A 23401-nucleotide genomic window follows, 5' to 3' on the forward strand; every position below is an offset into this window, starting at 1 on the left:
CTCAACCCCATTCCCCAGCCTTCTCCTCATAACCTATGATGCTATGTCCAACCAAGAACCTTTCAATCTCTGCCTTAAATAGACCCAATGACCTGGCCTCCACAGCTACCTGTGGTAATAATTTCCACAAATTCACTACGGTCTGGTTAAAGGAATTTCTCCGCATCTCTGTTTTAAATGGACGCTCCTCTATCCTGAGGCTGTGCCCTCTTGTCCTAGACTCTCCCACCATGGCCTTTCCACATTTACTCTGTCTAGGCCTTTCAACATTCAAAACCTTTCAATGAGATAATTCAATTGATCGTGTTATAGTTACTATTCTATAGATTTGCTGAGTATGCCCGCAGGAAAATGAATCTCAGGGATGTATATGGTGATATATATGTAGCTTAAAACAAAGAACATAGAAACATCGAAAACCTACAGCACAATACAGGTCCGTTGGCCCACAAAGTTGTGCCGATCATGTCCCTACCTCAGAAATTACTAGGCTTACCTATAGCCCTCTATTTTACTAAGCTCCACGTACCTATATAAAAGCCTCTTAAAAGACCCTATCGTATCTGATAATAATATAACTTGTAACTTGATAATAAAAAATTATTTTGAACTTTGGAGTAGCTGTTTGCATGCAACAGTGGCCACACCCCAGTACACTATTTTGATAGGCAAGGGCAGCCGTTGAGCCTCATACCCTGTTGAGACAGGGACATGTCTATCCGAGAAAGCGAAGTCAGCTCCGGCAGACTGGGTGGATGGAATCGACAGTGAGATCCAACAGCCACAAGGTGTCACTGCGACACTCCGTCGAGAGCGAAGGGCATGACGAGGCACAGGGTACAGAAGATGCATGGTCATCCACTGCAACCAAGCAAGACCTCAATTAGCGATGTTTGTTCGTACCACTGCATCCGGACTTCAGAGGTCAAGGGAGTGGAACTGCCTCAGTGCAATAGCTTTTCAACTTCCGCACAAGTTTCCTGTCATTGTCGGACATGATGCACAACAACCACCATCCACTTAACATGATGATATGTCAGCCTTTACCTCCACAGTTGTAAATTCAAAGTTAAGACCATAAGATATAGGAGCAGAATTAGGCTATTTGGCCCATCGAGTCTGTTTCACCATTTTATCGTTGTTGATCTAATTTTCCCCACTACCCCAATCACCTGCTTTCTCCCTGTATCCCTTCATGCCCTGACCAATCAAGAATCTATCAACCTCTACTTTAAATATACATAAAGACTTGGCCTTCACAGCTGCCTGTGGCAAAGAATTCCACAGATTCACCATTCCTGGCTAAAGAAATTCTTTGTCATCTCTGTTCTAAAAGGACGCCCCTCTATTCTGAGGCTGTGTCCTCTGGTCTTAGACTCTGCCACCATAGGAAACATCCTCTCCACACCCACTCCATCAGGGTCTTTCACCATTTGATAGGTTTCAATGAGGTCACCCCTCATTCTTCTGAATTCTAGTGAATACAGGCCCAGAGCCATCAAAAGCTCAGCATATGGCAAGCCATTCAATCCTGGAATCATTTTTGTTAATCTCCTCTCCATTTTCAGCACATCCTTTCTCAGATAAGGGGCCCAAACCTGCTCACAATACTCCAAGTGAGACCTCACCAATGCTTTATAAAGTATCAACATTACGCCCTTACTTTCATATTCTAGTCCTCTTAAGCTTATTGTCATCTGCACAAGTCTGTGTATGCGCTGGTGCAATGAAAAGCTTACTTGCAGCAGTAGACATAGCATCATGTAAGTAACATTCAAAGAAAGATATGGATTAAACATAAATCATACAAAGTTATTCAAGAAGGAAACCAGTTAGAAGAAAGAGTGTTGAGAGATAGCTGGTGCTGGACGTCTGGAGCAACACACACACAGCTGGAGGAACTCAGTGGACCAGGCAACATCTGAGGGGGGAAATGGACAGTCAACATTAATGATTAGAGTTGGTTCAAGAACTGAATGTTTGAAGGGAAGTGACTTTTTTGAACCTTGTGGTGTGGAACTTCAGGCTTCTGTCTCTCCTGTCTATTCAAAACCTTGAAAAGGTGGGATGGCCAAGATGGTGGGAATGTTTGATGATAAATTTTGTGTCATTATTGGAAAGAATGTGGAAGATGATGCAAAGGACATTTACCAGGATGCGGCCTGGATTAGAGACCATGTCTTATGAGTTTAGGTTTGGTGAGCTAGGGCTTTTTTCTTTGGAGGGAATGAGGATGAGATGTGACTTGATAAGAATTATAGACAGAGTAGACAGCCAGAGACCTTTTCCTCGGATGGAAATTGCTAATGTGAGAAGGCATAATTTTATGGCTGTTTATTGGACAAATAAAGATATTTATTGGACAAAAATATCGAAGAGATGTCAGAGGCAGGTTTTAACACAGAGAATGGTTAATGGGTGGAACACACTGTCAGGGGCGGTGGTAGAGGCACAGACATTGGGGCATTTATGAGACTCTTGGATAGGCACATGGATAATAGAAAAACAGAGGGTTTTGTGGGAGGGATGCATTTGGTTGATCTTGGAAGAAGTTGAAATGTCAATACATCCTGAGCTGACAGTACTGTGCAGTAGATCTGCAGACCAACCAGCATTTGCAGTATACATTGTGATGTGCTGTTCTGTGCTCTTTGTATGTTAATAAATGTATGCTAAGTCAACAAATTTCACGTCACATGCCGGTGATAATAAACCTGATTCTGTTCATGAGGCAGCGTTGGCCTTCTTATTCCTTCTAGTTAGCTTTATTTGTCAGAGCTTCCACTTAGCTCTGTTGACAATGAATAACGTTAGGATAGCACTATATTGCAAATAAAAACAAAAAAGTTTTCTCTGTGTGGAGACGGTCTAAATTTACAAATGCAATGTAAACATTTGCTTTGTAATCCTAGCATATACTTTCGAGAAGGTCGACACCATTGCAAAAGAGATCTATAACAATCCTCTCCATAGATACTGCCTGACTTGCTAAGTTTCACCAGCATTTTGTGTGCATTGGTTTGGATTTTCTCTTGTTTGTGATCTGCAGATTATCTGTGTTTACCGAGTAAAAATTCCTTCCTTGACAAGTATAGGGGAGGGGCCTACACACCTCAGCCAATCAGAACACAGAACCTCAGTCAAATGAACGGACGCACCCTTCCTGACTCCCGATTGGATGGGCGGATGCGGATTAATCGCTGGCGAATCGTGGGAGCGGTACTCGTGCACCGCGGCCAATCGGCATCGTCGTTGTTGTTACGGGTGGGCAGGTAGGCTGGGTCTGGAGAAGTCGGGCCGCTTTCGGGGGCCTCGGCCTCGTGTGAAGTGCTGCAGCGGGGTTGGAGGTGAGGGCGAGGGCGAGGGCGAGGGCGAGGACGAGGGCGCCGAGCCCCACGAGGGCCTTCACTTGGCTCCAGTCCCAGGGTATGACGCCTGGTTAATGTTCTGTTGTAAGTTAAAGCGTCTCAGTGGGTGTAACTCAATCTCCAGAACAGGTCTTGCATTAAGCCCTTTGCTCACCTCTTGCAGGACCTCCCCTTCGTCTTTTGCTCCACCCTGCCCCGCTTCTTCTGCACTCTTTTATACCTTAACTCCTTTAGACTCTGCCTTGAGTTATGTTTCTCCCTTGCATCCTGGCCAAGCCAGGCAGGTCAGGTTGGGTTGTAAAGTGAGGGAGATGAGATGCAGGTTGCTTTAGGGCCCCTCCTTCCTACGCAGTCCAGAATGCTCCATAATTGAACATCGATTTCTCTAGCTCCTGGTAATTTCTATCCTCTCCCCTTTCTCTTTTTACATTCCCCATTCTAGTTCCTCTCTTACTCCTGATCTCCTCCTGGTGACCCTCCTCCTTTCTTCCATAGCCCACTGTCCACTTCAGCCCTTTACGTCGCTCACATATTCCCCCTCCCCTCACCTGGTTTCACCTGTCAGCTACCATTTGTACTCTTTTCCTTTCCCCTACGCTGTGGCTTCTTCCCTCTGCCTTTCCAGCCTTAATGAAGGGACTTGGCCTGAAACGTTGACTGTTTATTTCCCACCATAGATGCTGCTTGGCCTGCTGAGTTCCTTCAGTAGTTCATGTTGCCTTCTATTTTCTTTTCATCATATAGCACATCTAAGAGTCTTTTAAGTGTCCTAAATTTACCTGCTTCTACCACGACCCACCACGGCAGTGTGTTCCTAGCACTAAGCACTCTGTGTCAAAAAAAACTACCTCTGACATTTCTCTTGAACTTTCCTCCTCTCATCTTAAAAGAATGTCCTTTGCCATTGGGCATCGCTGCCCTAGGTAAACCAGAAATGGGACTCTGGAAATACTCAGCAGGTTTTTTTCTGGAGGCTGAGGGGTTAAGCTGACAAAATCGGGTTGACAGAATCTTTTTCCCAGAGTTGAAATGTAAAGTACAAGAGGACATGCATAAGGTGAGAGAGGGAAAGTTTAAAGGGGATGCATGAGTTTTTTTTAACAGAGTTGTGTGTCATAGAATACTACAGCACAGAAACAGGCCCAGTTAGTCCATGCTGAGCTATTATACTGTGTAATCCCATTGGCCTGCAATTGGATTATAGCCCTTCATACCTTAGTGCTTGGTATGGGCTGCCTGGGAATGGTGGTGGAAGAAGGTTTGACAGTGGTGTTGAAGCAGTTGTGGCATGGGTACCTGAACATGCAGGGAAGGGAGGAATGTTGATCATGTGCTGACAGAAGGGATTTGGTTTAATTTGGCATGGATAACTGGAGCGCCTGTTTCTGCACTGTGCTGTTCTACGTCAGGCAGCATCTGTGTTGGTGGAGGGAGGGTGGGATGTGTCTGATAAGGTGGCAATAGCAGTAAGCTGTGTAAAGGTTATCTGCTTCAGCTCAAAACAAGCTGCTGGAATCAGCATCCCTGCTGTCAGGGTCTCAACCCAAAATACTGACAGTTTCTTCACCCCACCCCACACAGCTGCTGCTCAGCCTGTTGAATTCTGCCCGTCTGCCTTTTGCTCCAGATTACAATATCTGCGGATCTTCCATCTCTGTCTGTTTCATCTTTTTGTTGTGAGGTGGAGTGGGGTGATATGAAGCACAGTTGGATCATGCACTTGCCTGCCAGATCTGTGTGATATCAGGGATTGTGAAAGATTAGCTGTTTTCTCTATTCTAAAGTATCGAGCTATAGAGAAGAACAGCACAGAAATGGGTCCTTCAGCCCATCTAGTCCATGGCAAAGCCATTTAAATAGTCTTCTCCCAGTGACCTGCACCTGGACCGTAGCCTCCATACCCTGACTATCCGTGTACCTATCCAAACTTCTCTTAAACATTGAAATCGAACTTGTTTGGATGACTTCCACTGGCAGCTCATTCCACACTGTCACATGAGTGAAGAAGTTTCCCCTCATGTTCCCCTTAAACTTTTCACCCTTCACCCATGACGTTATGTAGCAGTCCCACCCTACCTGGTGGAAAAAGCCTGCTTGCATTTACCCTATCTATACCCCACATAGTTTTGTCTAGCTCTATCAAATCTCCTCTCAATTTTCTACATTCTAAAGAATACAGTCCTAAGCTATTCAATCTTTCCTTATAACTCAGGTACTCCAGACCCAGCAACATCCTTGTAAATTTTCTCTGCACTCTTTCAACCTTGTTTACATCTTTTATGTGGGTTGGTGACGAAAACTGCCCGTAATATTCCAATTTATTCCAGTTCCAATTTAGGCCACCAATGTCAAAATAATATCTTATCTCTGTGCTCAGTACATTGATTTATCAGAATCAGACTTTAATCGCCAAGTACCTATGCACATACAAGGAATTTACTTCCAGCAGATGTTGTCTCTCTGCTCATAACAATAATAATGATAAATATAAATGAAAATCTAGATTATACATACAGGTAGTGCAATCCAAGTAATAGTTAGCTGACAGTTAACCAGCAGTTAACTGTTCAGCAAAGTGACCGCAGTAGGGAAAAAACTTCTCCAGTGCCTATTAGTCTTAGTCTGGAGGGATCTGAAGAGCCTACCAGATGGAAGCAGATCAGTCCGTGCGCAGGATGGGAGGAGTCCGTTATGATGTTCCCCGCCCTCTTCTTCAACCTGGAAGAGTACAGGTCCACAATAGAGGGCAGGGAGGCTCCAATGATGCGCTCGGCAGTCCTCACTGTGCGCTGTAGTCTGGTTCTATCTTGCTTGGTGGCAGCTCCAAACCACAATGATGGAGATGCACAGGACAGACTCAATGACTGCAGTGTAGAACCAGTTATGAAGTTATGAAGACCAATGTGCCAAAAACTTTCTTAATGACCCTATCCACCTGTAAAGCCACTTTCAATGAATTATATACCTGTTTTCCCAGATCCCTTTGTTCTACCGTACTCCTCACTGCCCTACTGTTCATTGTAAAACCTACTGTAGATGATCATACCAAAGTCCAAAACTTTGCACTTGTCTGCATTAATTCCATCTGCCATTTTTCCAGCTGATGCAGATCCCTCTGCAAGCCATGACAGCCCTCACTGTCCACTACACACCTAATTTTGGTGTCACCACAAATTTGCTGATCCAGTTAACCATATTATCATCCAGATCATTGATATAAATGACAAACAACAACGGGCCCAGCAGTGATCCATGCGGCACACCGCTAGTCATAAGCCTCCAGTCTAAAAGGAAACCCTGTACCACTCTCCCACAAAGCCACTATCTAATTCAATTTATGACCTCATCTTGAATGTCAAGTGACTGAACCTTCTTGACCAGCCTCCCATGTGGGACCTTGTCAAATGGCTTGCTAAAGTCCATGCAGACAACATCTACTGCCTTGCCTTCATCCACTTTCCTGCTAACTTCCTCTGTAAGATTGGTTAGATATGACTTGCCATGCACAAAGGCATTCTGACTATCCTTAATCAGTCCATGTATATCTGAATACTTATATGTCCTGTCCCTTAGAATACCTTCCAACAGCCTTTCCACAACTGATGTCAGACCCTCTGGCCTATAATTTCCTGGTTTCTGTTTACAATCTTTTCTAAACTGAGAAACAACTTTGGCTATCCTCTAATCCTTTGGTGTCTTGCCTATCGCTAAGGACGTTTTAAATATCTCTGTAGAGCTCCAGCAATTTCTGAACTTGCCTCCCATAGGGTCTGAGGGAACACCTTGTCAGGCCCTTGGGATTTATCCACCCTGATTTGCTGCTGCTTCGGTTGTCCATCGAAATCCGATGATGACGTCCACTCCTTTAACGGTGAAATCTTTGACTATACAGTTCTATCTTGGACCCACAAGCTCTATTGCAGGTGGGACATGTATATGTGGTGGTAGTAATGGCAACCATGGCTGCATTTCTCCTGGCTCTCTTCTGCTGTCTTCTGGTTGTTCTTTCCATCTCCAGAATATCAACCCCGTCCCTACACAGCTGTCACCAAGTGTTACGGTCAGCAGCAACATCCTCCAGGTCCTCAGGTCTGATCTTGCACTTCCTTAAAAGCATTCTTCATCTGATCCTTGTAGCGCTTCTTCGGCCCTCCAGCTGAGGGTCGACCATAATGTAGCTGGCCGTATAACACTCTGCGGGGTAGCTGACATGCGGGCATCCTTATCCCGTGCCAACACCTCCTCCTTTGTAACCTGTACAGGGTCCAGGAAGTTGATGCAGCTTTGCTTCACTTCTATCTTAAACCTCTTTCTCTTTTCTCATCCAGTCTTACCTCTCTCAACATGTACCATGATTTCTTGAAAACAAGTTAATCTGTATATGCTGGAAGTCTGAAATTGAAAGAAAAATCAGATTCTGAATTCAAAGTAAATGGAATTTGAAGGAACAGAAGGATCTTGGGCTTCATGTTCACAGATCCCTCAGTTGTGGCAAAGGTTGATAGGGTGGTTAAGACAGCATATCACCTTCATTAGTTAGAGGATCGATTTCAGGAGCGGAGAGGTAATTTTGCAGCTTGGTAAATCTCTGGTTAGACCACGCTAGGAGTATTGTGTTCAGTTCTATTTGCCTCATTATAGGAAGGATGTGGAAGCTTTAGAGAGGGTACAGGGGAGATTTACCAGGATGCTGCCTGGATTAGAGATCATATTTTATGAGGATGGGTTGGAGTGGAGGAAGATGAGAGGTGACTTGATGGAGGTGTACAAGATAATAAGAGACGCAGAGTGGACAGCCAGACTTTGTCCCAAGTTAGGAAGGACTAATAGATGGCCACACTTTAAGGAAAGTATGGGGAGGGATGTTAGAGGCAGGGTTTTGGAGAGAGTGGTGGGTGTATGCAACATGCTGCCAGGGGAGGTGGTAGATGCATTAGGAGTGCTTAGATAGGCACATGGGCAATAGGAAAAATGAAGGTCGATGTAGGAGGGAAGGATTAGATTGGAGACTGGAGGTTAACAGGTTGGCACATCATCGTGGGCTGTAGGGACTATGCTCTGAGTTAAAACAAAATGCTGGAAACATTTCCAAATTAATCGGGTAGCATCTGTGGGAGACAGAAGTGGGAAAATGTTTCTGGTAGATGTAATTTCTTATGAAGGGCCTATGGTTTTATGTTAACTCTTTCAATTTTCCACAAGTGTGTACCCTGATGTGGAATTGGGCTGAAAGGTTGCCAAGGATGTGATGGCTTGAAGGGCCTGTTTATTTGCAGTACACTTCCAGTTGTTGCTTGACCTGCCGAGTGTTTCCAGCAATTTCTGCTCTTGTATATTATTTTTGCTTTAGGCCAGGCTTTCCCAACCTTTTTTTATGCCATGGATTAATACCGTTAAGTGAGGTATCCACAGATGCCTGGTTTGGAATCTCTGTTTTAGACAATCGTTCAGGTTTTATCTGCATTCATTCTATTTGTCCGCAATCTTCAAAGCCATTGAGATGAAGGGTCTCAACCCAAAACGGTAATGGCCGTTTCCTTCCCCAGATCCTTAAGAAACAGTATGTAAGAGAAGTTTTTCCACTATATCTTAATGCATGTGACAATAATAAACCAATAATAATTAATAAGGTGCTGCCTAACTAGCTGTCCATTCAACAATGTGCTTTTGCCCCATATTCCAGTATCTGAAGATTCTGCTTTCTCCTTCTCTGCCTTGCTAGTTAAATGCTTATCTCTATGTCTTAAAAATGTAGCTATGTATTTGACTCCAACACCTCTGACAGCATATTCCAGATATCAACCTCTGAATATGTTTAAAACAAACAGTTCCCTTGGCTCCCCTGTTGAACTTCTTTTCATCTTAATCTTGTGCCCTTTCGCAAAGATATACTTGTGCATTGGACAATAAACTTGGGTTTGATAGGAAGACCGTAAAATATAGGAGCAGAATCAGCCATTTGGCCCATCAAGTGTGCTCCACCATTCCATCATGTCTGATTTTATTATTGCTTTCAACCCCACTCTCCTGCCTTCTTCCCATAACCTTTGATGCCCTGATTAATCAGGAACCTATCAACCGCTATTTTAAATATACCCGACGACTTGGCCTCCACAGCCAAGATTCACCTCCCTCTGGCTAAAGAAATTGCTCCTAAAGTGATGTTCTTCTGTTCTGAGGCTGTGCCTTCTGGATTTAGACCCCCCCCCCCACCCCATAGGAAATTAGGAAATACTTTGATTTTGATACCCCTACCACCTACCATGGGAAAATATACCACTATATGTCAATTTTGGTTTTGTGTTTGTCTATGAAATTTCATGCCACATATATCCATGCCATTGCATATTATCTTTCCCATAACATGTCTGATAGCATGTACACAAAAAATTTGCAGATGCTAGAAATCTTTAGCAACACAAAATGGTGGAAGTTTCAGGTAAGTGGTGGAAAATTTAGGGCAGATGGCCAAGGAAGATTGTTTATACAAAGTGGGAAACACCTTGAACGCACTGCCAGGGGTGGTGGTAGAGGCTGATTCAATAGGGGCATTTAAGAGACTCTGAGATAGGCACATGGATGAAAAATAATTGGAAGTTTGTGGGCTATGGAGGAGGGAAAGGTTAGACTGATCATGGAGGAGATTAAATAGTTGTGTACTGTTCTGTACTATTCTGTGTTGTATGAACTCAGCAAGTCTGAGTCTGGCTCTGTGGCTGAGAAGGGTAAGAAACTGAAGAGGATGGCAGCAGCAATGGGTGACAGATAGGTGATTTTGTGGACGTGAAAAAGAAACATGGAAGGTAGTTTGTCTCCCAGATGCCAGGGTCTGTGATGTTTCTGAATGTGTTCACAATATCCTAAAAAGGGAGTGTGAGTACCCAGAAGACGTGGTACCTATTGGTACTGACGATTTACAGAAAAAGAGAGGAGGTCCTGAACAAAGAATAGAAGCAGTTAGGAAGGAAGCTGAGAAGCAGGACCTGAAGGGTAGTAATCTCAGGATTGCCGCACAACAGTGAGGATAGGAATAGAATGAGATGGCAGATAAATGTGTGGCTGAAGAATTGGCACAAGGGGGAGGGATTCAGATTTCTGGATAATTGGGACCTCTTCTGGGGCAGGTATGACCTGTACATAAGGGGACCGGTTGCACTTGAATCTGAGGAGGACCAATATTCTTGTGGGTAGGTTTATGAGAGTTCTTGGGAGTGGTTTAAATAAGATGGCAGGGGAGCGGGAGCCAGTAAGCTAGAACTAAGGATGAGCCAACAGGTTTACAAGTAGATGATGAATAACATGGGTGTAAGGAAGGACAAGCCAATGATCGGGTAGAAATGCAGACAGCAAAGAGTTAAATTGTACCACAGATGCAAAATTCAACAGGGTGAAGAATGCAGGACTGAAGGTGCTGTATTTAAATGTGCATAGCATTTGGAATAAAGTGGATGAACTCATGGCACAATTAGAGATTGGTCAGTATGATATTGTGGGCATCACTGAGTCGTGACTGGTAAAAAGGGCACAATTGGGAGCTCGACATCAAAGGATATACTTTTTATTGAAAGGACAAGCAGGAAGGCTATGACTAAGTTGGTACGAGATGGAGAGACGGAATTACATCTTTAGACAGAGGTGACATGGGATTAGAGAATGTTGAACCTTTGTGGGTGGCGTTAAGAAACTGCAAGGGTTTTTTAAAAAAAAAACCATTATGGGAATCTCATAGGCCTCTACATAGTAACCAAGCTGTGGGGTTGAGATTGTAAAGGGAGCTGGAAAAGTCATGTAATAAGGATAATGGCACAATTGTAATGGGGGAACTTCAATATTCAAGGGATTGGGAAAATCAGGTTGGTGTCAGATTGCAAGAGAGGGGATTTGGTTGAATGCCTACGAGATGGCTCTTTAGCGCAGCTTGTGCTTGAGCCTACTTTGGGGAAGGCTATCTTCGGGTGTTGTACAATAACCCAGATCTTATTAGGGAGCTTAATGCAAAGGAACCCTTAGGAGCCTGATCATAACATGATTGAATTCATACTGCAGTTTGCGAGGGGGAAGCACGAGTCACATGTATCAGTATCACAATGGAATAAAAGGAATTACAGAGGCATAAGAGAGGAGCTTGCCCAGGTGGATTGGAGGAGGATACTGTCGGGGATGATAGCAGAGCAGAGAGTTTCTGGAAATAGTTCACAAGGTGCAGGATCGATAATGTTCCACAGAAGAGGTTGTTCTTAAATGGCAGGGGTAGGCAATCATGGCTGACATTGGAAGTTGAGGACTGCATAAAAGTCGAGGAAAGTACATAAAGGTAGCAAAAGTGACAGGGAAGTTGGATGATTGGGAACTTTTAAAATGCAACAAAAGGCAACTAAAAAGCCATAAGAAGGGAAAAGATGAAATATGAGGATACACTAACAATAATATAAAGCAGGATACTAATTTTTGTCATGTAAGAAGTAAAAGTGAAGTGAGAGTTGACATTGGACCGCTAGAAAATGATGCTGGTGAGGTAATAATGGGGACAAAGAAATGGTAGATAAACTTAATGAATGTTCTACATCAATCCAGTTTGGATGACACTAGCAGTGTGCCATAGGTCTGTGAGTGTCAGGGAGCAGGATTGAGTGCCATTGATATTACAGTGGAGAAAGTGTAAACTAGGCAAACTGAAAGGTCTTAAGACGGATAAGTCACCTGGACTAAATGGACTACATCCCAGTGTCTTGAGAGGGTTGCTGAAGAGATAATGGATGCATTGGTCATGATCTTTCACAGGAAAGATACTGGCATGGATAGAGGAATAGCTCTCGGGCAGGAGGTAATGAGTGGGATTAAAGGGGGCCTTTTGTGGTTGGCTGCCAGTGAATAGTGGTGTTCCTCAGGGGTCAGTATTGGGACAGCTACTTTTCACATTCTTTGTCAATGATTTGGATAATGGAATTGATGGCTTTGTGGCAGAGATTGCAGATGATACGAAGATAGTTGGAGGGGTAGGTAGTGCTGAGGAAGCAATGCATTTGTAGCAGGACTTGGACAAATTGGAAGAATGGGCAAAAAAGTGACAGATGGGATACAGTGGTAATGTATGATAATGCGTTTTGGTAAAAGCAACAATAGTGCAGACTGTTATCTAAATGGGGAGAAGGTTCAAACATCAGAGGTGCAGAGGGACTTCTGAGTCTCATGCAAGACTCCCAGAACGTTTCTTTACAGCTTGAGTCTGTGGTAAATGTTGGCATTTATTTCAAGGGGAATAGAATATAAAAGCAAGGAGATGAAGTTGAGCCTTTATAAGACAGTAGTTAGGCTGCAATTGGAGGATTGTTAACAGTTTTGGGCCCCGCATCTCAGAAAGGATACGTTGTCATTGTAGAGTCCAGAGGTGGTTCATGAGGATGATTCCAGGAAAGAATGGGTTAAAATATGAGACGCATTTGGCGGCTTTGGGCTTGCACTCACCGGAATTTTGAAGAATTCGATGGAGGTTGGGGGGAGGATATCATTGAAACCTACTGAATGTTGAAAGATCTAGATATGGTGGAGGTATCCTGAACTAGAGGGCACAGCCTCAAAATTAAGGTTCTATCTCTTAGAACAGAGGTAAGGAATTTTTTTAGCCAGATAGTAGTGAATCTGTGGAATGCCACAGACTGTGGTGGAGGCCAAGTACGTGAGTATATTTAAGGTGGAAGTTGATAGTTTCCTGATTGGTTAGGGCAGCAAAGGATATGGTGAGAAGGCAGGTTTATGGAGTTGAGTGGGATCTGGGATCAGCCGTGATGGAATGATGGAGCAGACTCGGGCTGAATGACCTAATTCTGCTTCTGTCTTATGGATATTTCAGCTTTGTGATGAAGTGTCTTTGCCTGCAACATTATCTGTTCATTTCATTCCAAAGATGCTGTCTCACTTGTTTTATGTATGAATTCTGACAGCAGTATTTGTGCCTTGACTGTTCCATGCACACTTGCCTTGCTCCTTATACCTGTTCAGTGAAAAACTATGCTGTTTATGTCTTAACTTGCATCAAGTCTATTTCTTCATATGATCATAAGACATAGGAGCAGATTTGGATCTTTTGACTCATCTGCCATTCGATCATGGCTAATTTACTATCTTTCTCAACCCATTCTTGTGCTTTCTCCTCATAACCTTTCAGCCTGATTAATCTAGAAACTAACCATCTGAACTCAAAATATTCCCAATGACTTGGCCTCTGTAGCCATCTGTGGGAATGCATTCTCTCTGGAAAAAGAAATTGTTGCTCATCTCTGTTCTAAAGGGACGTCCTTCTATTCTGAGGCAGTGCTCTCTGGCCCTGGATTCCCCCACTATTAGAAACATACTCTCTGTGTCCATTCTATTTAGACTTTTCAAAATTGAATAGGTTTCATTCTTTTAAACTCCAGTAAGTACAGGTCCAGAGTCATTAAACACTTCTCATATGTTAACCCTTTTATTCCTGGATTCATTCTTGTGAACCTCCTTTGACTCCCTCCAATGCCAGCACATCCTTTCTTAGACAAGGGCTCAAAACTGCTCAAGATTCTTCAAATGTGTTCAGACCTTTGCCTTACAAAGTCTCAGTATTACATCCTCTCTTTTATAGTCTAGTCCTCTTGTAATGAATGCTAACATTGCATTTGCCTTACCACTGACTGAAGCTGCAAGTTAACCTTTAAGGAATTCTGCATGTCGTTTCTCAAGTCCCTTTTGAAAAATTTTACCTGTTTACAAAATATTCTACATCTTTATTCCTTCTACCAAAGTGCATGACCATACACTTACTTGCAATGTATTCCATCTGCCACTTCTTTGCCCATTCTCCCAATCTAAGTCTTTCTGCAGACTCTCTGCTTGCTCAACACTACATTTTCATGCACTTTTGTATTTGTTGACCTATGTTAGAACATCTTGTTCTTAAAATTCTCACGTGTTTCTGGATTCTTCTCATTTTGCCCCTCTTATTGAATACTAGCATCTTATAGAATATCAGGAGTCCTGCATTCAAATCGAGGGCAACTTTAATGATTGGAGTGAAACTCATAATCCAGAACCTGTAAATATTTTGCAAGTAGAGGCTTTCTATAAATTCAGTAACATGTGCATAATCCCAGTGACAAATTAGTTGGGTACATCTGATCTTTAACGCAGACATCTAATCAGTCAATCATGTGGCAGCAACTCAATGCATAAAAGCTTGCGGACATGGTCAAGAGGTTCATTTGTTCAGAACCAAATATCAGAATGGGAACGATGTGATTTAAGTGACTTTGACTGTGGAATGATTGTTGGTGCCAGATGGGGTGGTTTGAGTATCTCAGAAACTGTCGATTTCCTGAGACTTTCACACACAGCAGTCTCCAGAGTTTATGGAGAACGGGGTGAAAAACAAAAAATATCCAGTGAGTGGTTGTTCTGTGAGTAAAAATGCCTCGTTAATGAGAGAAGTTAGAGAAGAATGGGCACACTGGTTAAACCTGACAGGAAGGTGACAGTAACTCAAATAAACATGCGTTACAATAGTGGTGTACAGAAGAGCATCTCTGAATGCACAACAGCTTTGGCCTTGAAGTGGATGGGCTGCAGTAGCAAAAGAACACACTGGATTCCACTCCTGTGGCCACTTTATTTGGTACACTCCTGAATGTGTTCAGTGTTTTCAGTCATGAAGATATTGATGGAAAATTTCAAACATTTTTGTTTCTCAGTTGTGGATGGATTCATTGTGCAAATCTGCTGCCCTGAATGGGGAAGAGACCACCTCAGCTCCCAGTGGGTCTGGAGCTGGGCCTGAAGGCAAGCCCTGTCCTGGTGAGGAGAAGTGGGATCGTACAAGGTGTTGCCGATCATCCAAGAAGCGTGAAGAGGTCTCACCGCCACTATCTGAGAAGCTAGACTCCAACTCCTCGGCAAGAAAACGAGATCAATTATCACCTAAGAGACAGGAGCAGGTAGAAAAGTCCCCACGGAAAAGTAAAACCCATCGGAAGGTTGGACACAGGTACAGTGTTCCTACCTATGGGGGGGGGGGGGGGGGTTGGTGAGGATTGTATTGCTTGTGTGATACTCTGGTTTATGGCCTTGTTCTAATTTATTAATACAGTTATGCTGTTGGGTATTTTTTTGTGGATTTTCTCACAATGCAGTAAGTGTCACTTTAATTGTATTCTACAATCAAGTATTTCATTTTTTACTGTTTAAAATACAAAAACAATAGTTGGTTAAGTTAATCTTGTTAAATTAGCCAATAGGATTTGTCTTGTTAATTTTTTTTGGAGAGTATGTGGGGGAAAACAATGGGGAAGCCATTTTCCAGACAGCTCGTGATCGAAGAAAGAAAAAGGAAGTGGACAATGAACATTTCAGAAGAACATGATTTTGGAACCCATTTGGAAAGATGGATACTGCTGTCAGAAAACCCTAATGCAGACTTTGGTTTCACAGAGAATGTGCAGATAACGTTTAGTTAGCTAGTTATCCACATGACCTTGGAAAGAGTTCAATTATAGTTTGAAATGTCAATACAGTTTTAATCTAAGTTTATACTGGTATGATCTAAATTATTGTTTCCTGTCAAACAGTGAATTTGCATATCATATTTACCTTAGATGTGTTTATTTATTGGAAATGGCCTTCTGATCATTATTTCCCATGCATTGTAGAGTTATGTTTCTGTTAGTTTGAATTCACAGTAAAAGCTAATTCGTTACGAGCCTATGGTGAGAGGGTTACACTTGTGCCTTGGAAAGACGTTTTATTTCTGTGGTGAAGATAGAGTAGCTATCAATGTTCTACTAATATAGCAATTGAGATGGACAAAGTAAATGTAGTCAAATTACAAGATTTAGTAAAGGGAGAACATCATCGTGGGGAGCTGAGGCCCTCTGTTACCATGGATGTTGCTTCTTGATTCTCTACGTTTGATATGCAAGCTAGGGCAGTATGGTCTGCAGAGCAAGCTGTTGCCCATGCAGCAAGCTCCCCCTTTTCCATGTAGCTGATGAAGTTCAAAGTAAATTTATTATCTCAGTACCTATATGACACCATGTATAACCCTGAGATTCATTTTCTTGTGGGAAATCACTGAAAATACAAATGCAATAGAATCAATGAAAGACTGCACCCAACAGAATGGACAACAGTGTGCAAATAAAAAAACGAACTGCAAATACAAAGAGGAAAATTAAAGAAATAATAAGTACCGTAGATTCCGGATTTTAAGCCGCTACTTTTTTCCCACATTTTGAACAGCTTTGAACTTTGCGGCCTTTAAAACGGAGCGGCTAATACATGATTTTTTTCATGCCGCCTCGTAAACATTTTGCCTCGTAACAGTAGACCAATAAAATTGATGAGTAGTTCACAGAGGTCCAATGAAATTGTACGATAAATCAAGCGCACTATCACAATTAAATTATTGTAAATCAGTCATTTGTACTCACCCTCATCAACATGGAAAACACTCGAAGAAAAGCATTGTGCTGCCTTTATTATGGCAGTTATTTAGTTTATAATATTTTTGCTTAGTAATTCATTTTCTAGTTAAAGTTAGAAGAGTTTTAACTATATTTGTTTTCTGTGCTACATCGCGGGATGCTATGACGTCACACCCGGTTTCGCCGCGTCTTGTGGGAAAAATGCCAGTTTGCGATAAAACGGGACGGAGGGAGGGAGCGCATTACGCGAGCGGCTTTGGATCTGAGCGAAACGCTGCTTTTAAGTTAAAGGCGATCAATAACTTTTCCTGGTAGGCTGCAGTATATATATTTTTTACCAGTCGTTAGGAGATATTGGAATGTTGTTCAGTAAAGAAGTATACGCAACGTATATTTAAAAGTAGCCGCGTTACGGGCACGGTTCGAAAAAAAGCATTTGCAATATGTATTTGTTTTTGTTACCATATGGATTTAATTAAAAGTTTAAAAAATCCTCACGTGTAATATCTTTCTGTGTAAATATCTCATATTACAACGTGGGACACCTGCGGCCGAAAATCCGGTGCGGCCTGTACAATTAAAAAATTGATTTTATTTCTAAAATTAGAGCCAGCGGCTTTTAATCAGGTGCGCTCTGTAGTCCGGAATCTACGGTAATCAATAAATATGGGGAACATGAGATAGAGTCCTTGAAAGTGAGTCCATAGTTTATGGGCACAGTTCAGTGATGGGATGAGTGAAGTTGAATGAAATTGTCCCCTGTGGTTCATGATGGTTGAGGGGTAATAACTGTTTCTGAACCTGGTGGTATGTGTCCTGAGGCTCCTGTATCACCTTCCTGGTGGTAGCAGTGAAAAGAAAGTATTACCTGAACGTTGGGGGTCCTTGATAATGGATGCTGCTTTCCCACGACAGCACTCTGTAGATGTGCTCAGTGGTGGGGAGGACTTTACCTGTGCTGGGCTGGGCTGTATCTACTACTTTGGGCATAGGTGTTTCCATACTAGGTCATGATGCAACCAGTCAATATACCTCTCCACCACACATCTATACAAGTTTGTCAAAGTTTTCAAAGGCATGCCAAATCTTTGCAAACTTCTAAGGAAGTACAGGCGCTGCTGTGCTTCTCTTCATTATTGTACTCTTGTGTGGCTGCTTCATCGCCACTTTTGATTTGGCAAACAACAGTGGTGTCATCAGCAAAATTAAATATGGCATTGGAACCTCGCTTGGCCTCACAGTTATAAGTATAGAGTAGAGCAGAAGCATACTGTCTTGTGGTGTTCCTGTTCTGAGGGAGGTTGTGGAGATGTTGTTGCCACTCCAAATTAATTGGGGTCTGGAAGTGTGGAAATCGAGGGTCCAATTGCACAAGGAGGTATTGAGCCCTAGGATTGAAGATTATTGATTAGTTTTGAAGGGATGATAATATTGATTGCAAGTTGCAGTCAATGATAAGCTTTCTGATGTTTGCATCTTCACTGTCCAGACATTCCATGATTGAGTAAAGAGCCAATGAAATGGCATCTGCTGTGGACCTGTTGTAGGCAAATTGGAATAGATCCAAGTTGCTTTTCAGGCAGGAGTTGATGTTACCTCACCAACCTCTCAAAGCACTTCATTACCGTGGATGTAAGTGCTACTGGACGATCGTCATTGATGCAGGTTACCACATTCTTGGGTACTGGTGTAATTGAGCCTACTTGAAGTTGGATACCTCAAACTGCTGAACTGACAGATTAAAGGTATCTGTGAATACTCCAACCAGTTGATCAGCGTAGGTCTTTAGTACTCAGCCGGGTACCCTGTCAAGGCTGGATGCTTTCTGTGTGTTCACCCTCCTGAAGGATACTCTCAGATCGGCCTCAGAGACTGAAATCACAGGGTCATTGGGGGCTGTGGGAGTTTGTGAAGGTCCTCCTTGTTTTGATGGTCAAAGCAAGTATAAAGGCATTGAGCTAACTGAGGGCAAAGTCTTGTCATCTGTGTCGCTTGGTTTCACTTTGTAGGAGATGATAGCATTCAAACTCATCACAGCTGTCGACCATCCTTTAGTGGTTCAAGTTTGGTTCAGAATTGCCAATTCTCATGCTTTCTGGAGATTGAACCTGGATTTATTGTATTAAACTTGGTTGTCAGACCTTAATGCCACTGATTGATCTGGTTCTCAGTAGATTGTGGTTCATCCAAGGTATCTGATTGGGGAAGACTTTTGTGAGGATCCACTTGTCTACGGCTGCTTTTATAAACTTCATGACAAACTGTCGTTCGGATCCTCAGTCTTTGAACATGCCCCAGACCACTGACTCGAAGCAATCCTGTAGCCACTCGGCCTCCCGCAACCACCTTTTTTTTTTTGTCATTATCTCTGGAGCTTTGCTCTTTAGCTTCTGCCTGTTGGCAGGAAAGAGGAGGACAGCTAAGAGATCAGATTTCCAGAAAGGCGGTCTAGGCATAGACCTGTTACAGATCTACGGCAGTGTAACAGTGGTCAGGTGTGTTAGGACCCCTGGTGCTGCAGGTGATATGTTGATGATGATAGGGCAGAGATTTCTTTAAACAATCATGACAGAAGTCCCTGACAAGGAGATGAAAGGCTTTGAAATAGGTTGTTTCTTGTTTGCTAATCACGGCACTCAGTACATCAAGTGCTTGCTTATCATCTTCCTTTGGCAGTATGTAAACTGTGGTCAGGATCACAGAGGAGAACTCTCTTGGTAAGTAGAATGGTCAGCTCTTAATCATCAGCTATTCAAGTTCTGGGGGGCAAGAATACAACAAGACTGCTGCATCTGAGCACCACAGTGTTTATCACCCTCACCTTTTGCCTTCTCTGAATCAGCAGTCCAATCTATCTGGTGTATCGGAAAGCCCACAGATCACACTGTCTTATTCAGCGTGTCTGGAGTGAGCTATGTCTTTATGAAACACAATGCATCAGTTCCTGATTTCCCTCTGATACAGCAATCTTGCCCTTGGGTCGCAAGTCTTGTTCTCAATCTTGAATCCAAAGGAATACAGTTTGCCATCAAGGGTATTGCAGTAATTACCAGTCACCATTGAGCTCCGTGTTAGACTGCCTTCGGGACTCTGCTCTGGATTTTTCCTTTTGGGGTTTATTCCCAAAGCTTTCCTTATAAGTGGGTGTAGCTGCAAGGCAGCAGAGGCCTGAGGTCAGAGTTCTTTTTCCTTGATGAGCTGCCATTCATGGCTGATGAGCCTCATCTGCCTGAAGCGACTAGTTCTAAGGTGCCAGTAACCCACCTTTGCCCCTTCAGTCAGTAGATGGTTCGACTGGGCTTAGTAGCTAAGCCACACATTAAGGCCAGGAGCTGGACTTGGTTATCAAAGGCTTTTTGAGATGCATGCCATTGGGTGTATTTGTAGACAGCAGGAGAAATTATTTAGTGATACAGCACAGTTGGCCTCCCTTCGGCCCCTCAAGGCACGCTGCCACAGCAACCCCACAACTCCGGTTAACCCTAACCTAATCATGGTACAATTTACAGCGACCGGTTAACCCACCCGCTTTGTCTTTGGACTGTGGGAGGAAACTGGGGCACCTGGAGTAAACCCAGGCATCCCATGGAGAGGGCAATGGCACCAGAATTGAACATAGATCTCTGAATGCCTTGAGCTGTAACAGTGTCGTGCTAATTTCTGTGCTACTTTGAAGCATGTGTAGAATGGGGTTGAGAGGGATGATAAGTCACCAATGCAAACGCCTATGTCAGGATGCTGTTTATCGACTATAGGTCAGCATTTAATACCATTATTCCTACAGTCCTCAATGAAAAGCAACAGAACCTGTGCCTCCCTCTGCAAATGATTCCTCAACTTCCTAACTGGAAGATCACAATCTGTGCTGTTAGGCAATTACATCTCCTCCTCTCTGATGATCAACACTGGCATTTCACAGGGATGTGTGCGTGGCCCACTGCTCGACTCTCTCTACGCCCATGACTGTGACTAGGCATAGCTCAAACAGCATCTATGAATTTGCTGATGGTACAACCATTGTTGGCAGAATTTCAGAAAGTGATGAAAGAGTATAGGAGCAAGATATCCCTGTTGAGTGATGTCACAGCAACAACCTTGCACTCAACATCAGTTGATTGTGGACTTCAGGAAGTGTAAGACAAGGGAACACAAACCCGTCTTCAGAGGAATCAGAAGTGGAGAGTGTGAGCTATTTCAAATTCCTGGGTGTTAATATCTTTGAGGACCTAACCTGAACACAACATATTGATGTAGTTATAAAGAAGGCAAGATAGCAGCTATACTTCATTTGGCATTTGAGGAATGGTTTGTCAACTAAAACACTCAAGAACTTCTGCAGTAGTACTGTGAAGAGCATTCTGGCTGTATCATCTGGTGTGGGGGGGGGGGGGGTGCTACTGCACAAGATTGAAGTAAGTTGCAGAAACTTGTAAAATTAGTCAGCTCCATCATTGGTACTAGTCTCCGTAGTATCCAAGACATCTTCAAGGATTGGTGCCTTAGGAAAGCTACATCTGTCATTGAGGATCCTCACCACCCAGGTCTTCACACTGTTACCGTTGGGAAGGAGGTACAGAAGCCTGAAGGCACACACTTAGCGATTCAGAAACAGCTTCTTCCCCTCTGCTATCCAATTTCTAAATGGGCATTGAACCCATGAACACTACCCCACTAATTTTTTTTTGTTATTTTTGCACTACTTAATTTAACTTAACTATTTAATAGATATATACTGTATATACTTAAGGTAACATTTTCCCCTATATTTATTATGTATTTCATTTCACAGCTGTCATAAAAGTTAACAAATTTCACAACATATGCTGGTGATATTAAATTTGATTCTGATGGAAAACTAGAGTAGGTTCGATGGGCCAAATGGTCTGATTCTGCTCCTATAGGTCTTGTGGTCTAACAGGGATGGAGTATTATGGGAGATGAAGATATACTGCTCTTTTAAGTGTACAATCTTAGATCAGATTTATTACTGATTTAGATGAAGAGAAATTGGTTTGTGACAGCAGCAAGTGCCAAGACAAAGTTAACTGTAAATTGTAAAAAATAAATGATGCAAGAACAGAAAGGAACAATGAGGTAGGATTTCTGGGGCGTTCAGAAATCTGATGATGGTGGGGAAGCAATTTTTCCTGAAAGGTTAAGTGCGGGTCTGCAAGCTCCTTTACCACCTCCACGATGGTAGCACGAGGGCATGTCCCGACTGTTGAGTGATGGGTTCTGCAGTGTTCAAGCACCTCCTCTTGAAGATGTCCTTGCTGGTGGCGAGGGTTGTGTTTGTGATGGAGCAAGCTGAGTCTACAATTCTGATTACAGGTGTGAGGAAACAGCAGGGCACAAATTGGATTGTTTTTGAAAAGCTTTGGAATGAGCCAAGCTGAACGGAACAACCTCTGTACTATGTGTCTTCTATTCACTTTGACACCCTTAGGATAGCTAGTACTGACCTTTTGAGGTTCACATTGCTTGCTTCTGGAATTTGAGTTCTGGTGAACTTGTGGGTAGAAATAATAACTTGTCCTTGAAGTTGCATGTTGACTCTGATCTCTTACTATATCCCTTTTAAACACCTCCCACTTATCGGATGCTATTTTCAACTCTAGCAGCTGTTCCGTCCCAATCTTCCTTTGCCAAATCCTGTTTAATACTGTTGAAAATTCGCCTTCCTTCAGTTTATGGCCTTGTCTTCGACCAACCTTACCTTTTTCCATGGCAACCTTAAAGCTTACTGAACTGTGGTCACTGTTCACAAAGGGTTTCCGCACAGATACTTCAGTCTTTGACCCATCCTTGGTCTGAGATAAGGTCTTGATCAGCTTCTTCACACCCACACCCTGTGGGACTCTACATACTACAACAAACCCTTTTGTATGGAATTTGAAAATCTTGCCCCATCCAAGCGCTTGAACTAAGACAATTCTTCTTGATAGTGGGAAAGTTAAAACCCCTCATTACAACTCCATGCCCCCACTTTGCTATCTGGCCTGGTATCCTGTTCTTCTAATTGCAACTAATTACTAGTTCTATAGTCTAAGGCCTATCAAAGTGATTGCAGTACTTTTGTTCCTAAATTCTACACACATAGTCTCATTGTCCAGTCCCTCCGAGGTATCCCAATCTATTGCTGTAATGTTCTCCCTGATCAGTCACACACTACCCCCTTCATTTTGTACTCTTAAAAACAATGAGCTGCTGGCTTTTTTCTGTGATTGCAACAATATAATGATCTCATGTTCTGATCTGGCCTCCACCACCATCGCTCGCAAGTCATTCCAGGCACTCACAACCCTCTGTTTTTTTTAAAAAAAAAACTTACCACTGATGTCTCCCCTAAACTTCCCTCCCTTAATTTTGTACATATGCCCTCTGGTGTTTGCTACTGGTGCCCTGGGAAACGGGTACTGACCATCCACCCTATCTATGCCTCTCAATCTTGTAGACCTCTACCAAGTCCCCTCTCATTCTTCTACGCTCCAAAGAGAAAAGTCCCAGCTCTGCTAACCTTGCTTCATTTGACTTGTTCTCCAAACCAGGCAACATCCTGGTAAATCTCCTCTGCACCCTCTCCATGGC

At 43.0% G+C, this 23401-nt stretch overlaps 1 protein-coding gene across 7 annotated transcripts in view; it reads left to right on the forward strand.

The window, feature by feature from the left end:
- Positions 1–3186: 3186 nt before the first annotated feature.
- The window catches only part of LOC140725773 (NAD kinase-like), a 111529-nt gene continuing 91314 nt past the window's right edge, over positions 3187–23401 (forward strand). For 4 of the 7 annotated variants that reach the window (XM_073041666.1, XM_073041663.1, XM_073041664.1 and 1 more), the window contains exons 1-2: positions 3363–3426; positions 15086–15378. In XM_073041666.1, coding sequence (XP_072897767.1) covers positions 15092–15378 — 287 coding nt within the window. In that variant the 5' untranslated portion in view covers positions 3363–3426; positions 15086–15091. The other 3 variants (XM_073041662.1, XM_073041661.1, XM_073041660.1) reach the window with 3 other exon arrangements.

Source organism: Hemitrygon akajei, chromosome 3, assembly GCF_048418815.1.
Source record: "Hemitrygon akajei chromosome 3, sHemAka1.3, whole genome shotgun sequence".
Taxonomy (NCBI): Eukaryota; Metazoa; Chordata; class Chondrichthyes; order Myliobatiformes; family Dasyatidae; genus Hemitrygon; species Hemitrygon akajei.